We start from the raw sequence: 10,085 nt of genomic DNA, 5'->3' as shown, positions 1-10,085 counted from the left end.
CCAATCTTCTGATTCGAAGTCAGACGCCTTATCCATTAGGCCGAACGAAAAGTCCGCGTCGTAACTTGTTAATGTTTCAATTCTTCAAATACTCTAAATCTTTTTATTCATATTCATTTGTTCGTTTTTTTGGTATGTACAAAACAAGATGATTTAAAGAGTGAGTTGTTACTGATAAAATATATAGTAGTCGAAAGAGGATTTAACCCATGTATTGTTGATAGAGCAGTTAATAAATTCACTAATGTGGCAATAATAGATCAAGGTATCACACTGAAACCAAGTTATGATAAAATTAAAGAGGAATGTTTAGTGTTACCAAATATTCCATGTTTAACTACTGGTTTATTTAAAATTTGAAAAACAACAACAAATGTTTTTCTGTATATTTAAACCGATAAATAATATAAAACAAATTTTAGGCAATAGCAAAGATGATGTACAATTAATGGATAAATTTGGAATTTATAAAATTGAATATGAATGTGGAAGTATTTATATTGGACAACCAAAACGTAATTTATCATATAGCCGAACAAAAGAGATATATAAAAAATGAATAAAACGAAAATTCGGCTCTAGCATAATATGTAAGTAATACCCAGCATAACATATTATGGAAAAAAAACAACTGTATTAGCTCAACCTAAAGGTTTTACAGGAACTAATACTCGAGAATCGCTGAAAATAATGAAATTTAAGAAGATTTATAAATTCTTAAATAGAGATGAAGGTCCAGCAAATATCTGTTTAAGAATGTACCGAGACCTGTTCTGATATTTATGTACAAATGCCAAATTACAGACAGGTCACGTGATATTTAAGAAAATATAAATTGTGAAATTTATATCTGGCAACTTCACTTCTGAAGATGACGTGTGACACGTCGAAACATGTAGAGTCATTGCTTTGAAATGATTTTAATTGTGTATTGATTTTAACGTTGTATATTTATTATTTTAACTTAAACCTTTGAACAAAACTTCTATTTGTTGCTATATGGAAATTATTAAACACACGTGTAAAACTAACCTTCAAACAGCATGCAATGTCTTCGAAATACGAAATCAGTGTATTTTATTTAGTGAAGGTGATGATGTAGATTTATGTAGGCTCTTAGTTCTTTCTTTCGCCAATGGATGCCTCTCTATGCTTCAGTGTCAACTGAAAGAGGAGGCTGATCTCACCAGTTTGTTCTTTTGTACTCTTTAATATTAGTTTATTATACGAAAAACCAGTTGAGATAAAACGACATCTGCTTAATATATATATATATAATACAATGTATAAATTTATCCAATCATTTACAGTCATTTTTGTTCTATTTGTAGATTATATTCAGTTTTTATAATTATTATAAATTGTTTAATAATAAGCTTATAATCTACCAAGAATTATGTGCCAATTTTTTCGAATTTCGTAAGAAGTTAGTCACATTTGGTTCACTGAAAATACTCTGTGTAACTAATGTCTGTATTTTTTCAGTGATACATGAGCTTAAATAATTCTTATTTTGTTGTTTAGATAAAGTGAGATACAGGTAAAGTTAATATAACGTGTAAATATTTGATGTTGCTTACTAAGTAGAACGGACGTCATTGTCAGGGTCGTAGTGACTCAGCGTGTTACTCAGGTTCTTTGTAAGCGCACGCATAAAAAAATAACTGTTTCTGACAAAGTGGCGTGAATACTTCGGGAAATGGGCATTTTTATAATTTTTATGTTGAAATATTTGCATTGTAAACGTATGAGTTCTTCATAATTTACTTCTATATTTGCACATGTGTTTGTTGTTTTCTCAGAAATAGCCCTTGTTAGAAGTGTTTAAGCACTACTTTAACAACTGAAAAGGCGCTGTTAAAACATGCATTCACAGACAAAATTTTACATATATATAGATAAAGGACAAGCAGATGGAAACATCGAAGCTTGAAAACATTACCGAGTTTATAACCACTGTCTGCGGTATACATTATTACCATGAAACTTGTCATCCTCGTGCCCTTGTTCATGTTGCTTTTCGTCGTCTTGATGAACTTTGCTCAATGTTCTCCACAGTTTACAGAGTTATTCTGCGGTATGTATTAAAAATCTTGTAGCGTTTACAGTTTATCCAACCTTTTATTAGGCTACATGTCAGAGAGATAGCACTTCCACTTAATATTTTATGAAGAAGCAAGAGAAAACAGCATGCTTTCAGTCGACATAAACTTTTCGATATCTTTGTTCTGCCAAACGATAATTGGTCCTTAACAGAGACAGTTACCTTTTCGAAATGCTCCTATATTAGGTATTTAAAAAGGAAATGACTCGAAATTTTAAATCGTTATTGAAATATCCACAGAACTTTCATATTTGACCTAGAGCGGATTGTGGATTCAAAATGGCCTGAAGAAATTATTTTTACACTAGTTCTCCACACAAAAATAATTCTAATATTTATCCGCGATACAAACGTTAATGGAAAAGTTGGCTCAAATTAAATCGACTTAGAAAATAATTCGCTCTTTTTTCTTTTTTTTTCGATGGACCGTTGGCTTAAGAGGAGTTTTTCCCGATATCTCGACTGCCCAATCCGCCACTGGGTTAACATGTCCAGAAAATAAGAATTGTATGCATAATATTCATTCAACTGTATTATATATATATATATTAAAAGCTACGTTATTTATGACTCTTTTTTTTTAGAAAATCCGACATAAAAATAACAGCTTTTATACTTTTAGTATCCCGGTAACATGAATCACTTGAACTGTGTGCCATATAAATCATTTAGTTTATGTCGATATATATTATTCTATTAAAACAAATAATTGTATGTAAGAATTAATAAATGATACCATTCTATGATACCATTTTATGTTTTACGGATAACTAATGCTCATAATTTGTTCTTATAATAGCCAATGGACTGAGTTCTAAAATAATACAAAAACGCCACGCGTGTTTTATGAGAGAATTACCAACTTCGGTAAGTACTGTATTTTTTACCAATATGCTCATAAACACTGGTAAAATTAACATTTATTATGTGGTAATTGATAATCATATATAAACATAATACAAAATTCTATAAACTAGAGCTTTATAGAACTTACGTCTTATATTTAAATGCATGCTACAGGTGATACTTCTATTAAGGCAATATATGTGCAACGAGAATGAAGAAGTTACATGTAAATAAGTATTATTCATAAATATATATGACTTTCATATATATTTGCAAGCTTATGATTTTAATTTTAGATACCAAAAACCAAATTATAAACTACCAGTCTATGTTCAAAAGTCAAATACACGTTCAGAAAAATAAGAAATAAATAAATGTATAAGAAAAGCCAGGCAACATTTCAGGCTTGACATTTTATTATAGTTCACGTAGCACAAGAGAACGTATATACCTTTATAAGAAAGTTTATTTTATTTCGAAAAATATAATTTATATATATCTAATTTGTTTTGTTTTTAATTAAGCACAAAGCTACACAATGGGCTATCTGTGCTCTGCCCATCACGGGTATCGAAACCCGATTTCTAGCGTTGTAAATCCGCAGACATATATATCTAAAAGGGAATAACTAATGGCCATGTAGGACCGGGTGTGGCCCAATGATTAGTGTGTCGGGATGCATATCGAAGGGTCTAGGATTAGAGACGTGACGACGCTGAACACTTTCAACTGTGGATGCAATATAAAAGTGACAATGAATCCTTATAATCAGTTCACAAATCCTGGCAATGTCCTTGTGGCGGTGAGTGAGGCTGGCTGTCTGCTTTCCCTCTGGTCAAAATTAGGGCTGACTATTTCCGAGTCCTAGAGTTCTTTGACATGGCCATTTAGTCGACATGCGAATTAAGTGCCGTTCGGGTTGAAAATTCTAATTCCAATGATCACGATACCGCATTTCAGTTCATGAGGAGATTCTGTAGATGAATATTAATTAACTCGTAAGCTTAAAAGTGGTTAATGTTTCTTATTAAGTAGTGTTTTATCCTTAAAAGCTTTCAAGCAGAGTAGCGAGCTAGATATTGCAAAATTGACCTTCATAATAACGTTGAAATTAACGAACTTGTAACTTTTTAAATGTTGATGCTATAACGCTTCGAAATTTGTCAAAAAGATCCCATTAAGGTTATTCCGTATTTTCAACTTAACACAGGAGTTGAAATGTAAGTCACACGTGTTTGTATGAAAATGGTAATGTAACACAAAAGTGTACCTCTTCTCGTTTCCAGATGAGAAACGCATGGAATAAGTGTAAGAGTAAAGTCTTCAAGAAAAACTCTCGTGGTTACATCAGAAAAATGTGTTCTAACACAAAGGCAAAGAACAGTGTAAGTATACGTAAAGTTCAGTTCGATTAAATCGTATCTAATGTTTCAATGGACACTGGAAATGTTTTCCTGTACAGTGATTAGGATAATAATAAGTTAGTCAGCTGTAGTTTAGATATAATATCCTTTGAAGTATGTTTACATGATTCAAACAAAGTATTAGAGGTGTTTTGATGCACAGTGGTGGGGATACTATAAGTTTGTTAGTCGTAGTTTAGATCTAATATACTTTGAAGTACGTTGACATAATTCAAATAGAACATTAAAAATGTTTTGATGTACAGTGGTAGGAATGTCGACCAGCTATATAATACTTTGGTATAGTTCAGCCAGGATATGAAAAGTTTGCTAGTGAAGCATACCTATAGGACATTTAAACAGGAGGTAGAACTAGCGTAGTTAAGACCGGTAGACGTTGTTAGTTGTTGATACTGTTTCACAGCAGTATCTCCACCGACTGAGAAAACCAAAGTATTATAGCATCGTCGTTTCTTATAAAATCAACTTTTAACTAAGGGATTCCTCTAATACTCGAGGGCTGGTATAAACCTAACTTTGAGCCACTAGTTGGACAGACCTGAATGTTAAATTATAGCAGTGGTAATCTGCGTACTACGTCATAAATATATAATATATGGGGGAGGATCGATATAATAATATTTTGACATGCTAAGTCTTCTAATGATATGAAGACTTGCCACAGTTACATACATACATATGAGAATTGATATAATAAACGCTTTTCATATTATATGTCCTTTTAACATTGAAATGTACTTTGTTATGCACCTCATACGTTCATCATTTTAAGATACGTGCAACTGTACACGCATACTGCAACAATTGATCACTGTTATAATGTTTCTACAGGATACAGCTATACTAACGTTATTATGTACGTACAAGTAAGATACAGCCTACTAATATTATTATGTACGTATAAGCGAATTATGGTAAAATTTTGTGTTTTTAAATTATATATTGCTTTGTTTCTTCTAGATGTTTCAATGCGTAACACAGAAAATGGTAAGTTCAAGAGAAATGTCATCCTTACTTTCATGCTAGATAAATAATACTTCGTAGATGTCACTTAAAAGTAGAAGTTACCATGATAAAAAATACAAGAAAAAATATAAAATAAGTGACTTTCTTGGCAGTTAACTTTTCAATGACAAGTAATTAACACTATTTAATTACATGAGTTTGATTACTCTTTTTTAATATTGTAATATTATATTAAATTAAAACCACATAAGTATTATTTTTTTCAGGAAGATAAACCATGACCAGTTACTGTGTGGCTTTCCTTGATTGTAAAATTAAGAAGAGATCTAGTACCTGTTTACTAACAATACTTAACCAAACAGTTTACTATACTTGATTACTATATAGAAAAAGGACTTCGTGTATTTGTCTAAGAACAATTAATCAAACTTTTTTTTAATGTTACATGCAAATGAAATTTTATATATATTTTTTTTCTCATAATATTCAAATTTTAGAGTTTTTATGCTAACACTAATTCAATTGAATATTTGAATATTGCCATTAGGTGAAAAGGCGATATTCTTAGTTTAATGTTAAAGGTAACTTTCATATTTTAACAATACTGTTATTTTCATATTTCCAGGCAAACGGACAAGTTAACTTGTCGTCTCTGCGTGGAGATTTAAATTTACAGGTGAGTTTCCTTTTATCCCAATACGAAAACTTGTTCTCGAACTATAGCAACAACTTGTATTTCCAGTCACCTTGCCCTCGCTGTACCCAAGGCCTTAACCTTCATGTGGAATTCCGTTGAAATCGGTAATTTGCAAACAACAACAAAACTCTGAAATTTACTTCCTCCTTGGAGGGTTAAGTTACACGGTTTTCTATATGAAATTCGTTTATTCCACGGTCATAGAAGCATGCAAGGAAGGTTTAGCGTTTCGAAAAAAAGGGATATTTTAAAGTATTTAACCGTGTCGATAAAGCAAAGTAAAGCGTAGTTTCAGCTAGTAAAAAGAGCATAACCGGCTACCAGTAGATAGTGAAGAAAATTCAAACAGCTTGTTACCAGAATTAACCCAAAAATATACCGGTCTGTTAGAGCTAATGTAAATAACTCACACAGAAACAGAGGTACATGTGCTGTGTTCACTACCGGATCCCAGGTACATGAGCTGTGCTCACTAGCGTCTCCCAGGTACATCAGCTGTGCTCACTAGCGGACCCCAACGACATGAGCTGTGCTCACTAGCGTCTCCCAAGTACATCAGCTGTGTTCAGTAGCGGATCCCAGGTACATCAGCTGTGCTCACTAGCGTCTCCCAATTACATCAGCTGTGTTCACTAGCGGATCCCAGCGACATGAGCCGTGCCTACTAGCGTCTTCCAATTACATCAGCTGTGTTCACTAGCGGATCCCAGCGACATGAGCCGTGCTTACTAGCGTCTCCCAATTACATCAGCTGTGCTCACTAGCGGATCCCAGCGACATGAGCTGTGCTCACTAGCGTCTCCCAAGTACATCAGCTGTGTTCACTAGTGGATCCCAGCGACATGAGCTGTGCTCACTAGCGTCTCCCAGGTACATCAGCTGTGCTCACTAGCGGATCCCAGCGACATGAGCCGTGCTTACTAGCGTCTCCCAAGTACATCAGCTGTGTTCAGTAGCAGATCCGAAGTACATGAGCTGTGTTCACTAGCAGATCCTAGAGTAGAACAGTATGCATGCTATTAAATAGTGCGTTTGCAGTCATAATGCATATGACACGTCTGAACTGACCTGATAATCCGATTCATCTTACAATAAATACGAAAATCACATTCAAAAGGCTATTTTAAACAACTTAATAATAACAACGTTTTAACTTTCTTGGTAATTAATTAACTCAGGTACTCAATGTATAACTAAATCGTTTTATTGGAGGTAATTAATCGTTTATGGTGTTTTATTATTAAGTTATTTCGTTAATAGTTTGATTCAGGATTTTCAGAACAGTTGTAATTTTGAAAATCATTTTCTTTCTTTGCTTCAGAATTGTCTGGAAATTAATGGGCAATGAAATACGTCTTGGCGAAGTACAGCAATGCTTGGTAAGTCGAATACTACATTAACCAAACTTAAATAGCTATGCAAGAGGCAAATTTACCACAAAAAGCATCATATCATTATAACTCTTAATCATAAAGCCGAAATAAAATCTTAGATGTACTACAAGGGGTAACTCCTTATACTTTGTTAATAGCTTTTCTATATATTCCTAAAAATATTTCACGTTTATTTGAAATTAATTTGGACACGAGTGAAACGCCATTCTACGAGAATAAATGCAAATTGTATTTATTTATCTATTTGATATATTGTGCTATTCTGCAAATATATGGGCTTTTGTTGTTGTTCTTTTCTAACTTGAACGTATAATTACTGACGAAAGCTTTTCTATTAGTTCTACAAAACAAGTAAACTTAGCTGACTATTACAGTAGAACTATTACTAAGCTGTATCCTTAGTGCTGTTGACATACCAACGTTCCTTAGTATTCTAAACTTTTAAATATAAAAACAACTTAACTATAGCAGGATGAAATTACAAAAATACATCTGTACATTCTCGAATAATATTTGATAAAAAATCTCAATAATCCATTACAACAATGCATAACAGACTGAGTTTTGACAATACATTATATCAATAATCCTGCCACTGTAATTATTTTGAATAGGCCTGGTAAAGAGACGAATGTGCAACAGAAAAAAATATATATGTGAGAAAGAATGAGAAGATGAAGAAAAGATGTTTGTTTTGATGTATTTTCTCTGTAGTTTGTTTAATATGATAAATCATAGATATGTATATTCTATATTTATTGTGTTATTCTAAGGAATTAAAAAATTGTTAGTGCTATGCACCTGTCACATTGTCCTTGAAATGTTTCATAATGTCAATTAAACATTTGTGTTTAATGTAAACATTAAAATGTACCAAAATTATATTTATCTAAATATAATCAGCCCCATAACCCCTAGAGATATCTATTTTGCATAGTGATTGATTGTCGAAATATTAAAATTAAGTCAAAAAAGATATATTTGATACTTATGCTCCAGATATAGTCTCGATTGCAAACTTATTATTATTTATATTATATTTTAAAAGCTAACTATTAACATATACTCTTGTTCTTAAACACGAACAATATCGTTCAAACATATCTCATCTCAAAAGTCTTCGCTCAGTAAAACAAAACAATATCTGAAGGCTAGATCAACAGCATGCTAACTACTAAGTAGCCTTAGCTCAATAAAACTACATCAATAATACGCTAACTACTAATAAATCTTAACTCTCTAAAAGTAAATAATATCCGAAGACTAGAACAATAATACGCTAACTACTAATGAATCTTAATTCTCTAAAAGTAAACAATATCCGAAGACTAGATCATGAACATGCTAACTACTAAGTAGCCTTAGCTCAGTAAAACTAAACAATATATAAAAGCTAGATCAACAATATGCTAACTACTAAGTAGCCTTAGCTCAGTAAAACTAAACGATATCTGAAAGCTAGATCAATAACACCCTAATTACTAATAAATCTTAACTCTCTAAAAGTAAACAATATCCGAAGACTAGAGCAACAACATGCTAACTACTAAGTAGCCTTAGCTCAGTAAAACTAAACAATATATGAAAGCTAGATCAACAATATGCTAACTACTAAGTAGCCTTAGCTCAGTAAAACTAAACAATATCTGAAGGTTAAATCAACAACATGCTAACTACTAAGTAGCCTTAGCTCAATAAAACTAAACAATATCCGAAGACTAGATCAACAACATGCTAACTACTAAGTAGCTTTAGCTCAATAAAACTGAACAATTTCCGATGGCTAGATGAATATTACGCTAACTACTAATAAATCTTAACTCTCTAAAAGTAAACAATATCCGAAGACTAGATCAACAACACGCTAACTACTAAGTAGCTTTAGCTCAATAAAACTGAACAATATCCGATGGTTAGATCAATATTACGCTAACTACTAATAAATCTTAACTCTCTAAAAATAAACAATATGTAACATGTTATGTAACGAAGTAACGTGTTATGTTTTTGAGTTAACATCGATTTTAACATTTAATTATTTTCACTTGAAATATTTCATGACTGATAAAACAAGATGCAGATTTATTATTATACATATATTTCAATATCGATGTTTGTTTAATTAAATTTATACTTAGAAATGTACATAACTTATACTGTTAAATATGTATTGCGAAACTTCCGCCTATTCTCTAAAGTTGCAGAAGATTCTCGAGTGTAAGAATCCACAATATACGTGTGTACATAAACGCTAGTGTAGCGTTTTTATTGTTGCGTAACTGAACTTTTGAGAAACTCTCCACACGCCTATAAATATAACCAACGCAACGCACCTAAAAAGAGTATCTATTATTGGTTTGCTATAGTTGGTATGCTATAAACTTCGGAAGCTATAACTGTGGTTGATATAACGCTTATTAATCGGGACACTTCAGATATTTGACCAGGAACATTTATAAATCTCGAACATTACAAACCATTTAACTTCAGTGGATTCACATCGGACATTAGTACTTTTACGAAAACATTACCTAACGTCATGATCAGTAAAGACCACAGAGTTAGCTAGCTCCCTGTTAAGTAAATTGTATCTATGTCAACTCGGAATTAACTCGCTCATCGTGAACCCTCGATAAGATATCAAGGAAGTTCCA

At 32.2% G+C, this 10,085-nt stretch overlaps 1 protein-coding gene across 1 annotated transcript; it reads left to right on the top strand.

Moving 5' to 3' along the window:
• Window positions 1–1,946: 1,946 nt before the first annotated feature.
• On the top strand, window positions 1,947–8,122 carry LOC106464034. The gene is made up of 7 exons (XM_022391677.1): window positions 1,947–2,077; window positions 2,904–2,971; window positions 4,237–4,335; window positions 5,335–5,361; window positions 5,966–6,016; window positions 7,359–7,416; window positions 8,046–8,122. Exons 1-6 carry the CDS (start codon window positions 1,981–1,983, stop codon window positions 7,383–7,385), a joined length of 369 nt encoding a protein of 122 aa, XP_022247385.1. The 5' UTR covers window positions 1,947–1,980; the 3' UTR covers window positions 7,386–7,416; window positions 8,046–8,122.
• The last annotated feature ends 1,963 nt before the right edge of the window (window positions 8,123–10,085 follow it).

This window comes from Limulus polyphemus, unplaced genomic scaffold, assembly GCF_000517525.1.
Source record: "Limulus polyphemus unplaced genomic scaffold, Limulus_polyphemus-2.1.2 Scaffold1545, whole genome shotgun sequence".
Lineage (NCBI taxonomy): Eukaryota > Metazoa > Arthropoda > Merostomata > Xiphosura > Limulidae > Limulus > Limulus polyphemus.
This window is presented reverse-complemented; position numbering and strand designations above follow the sequence as displayed.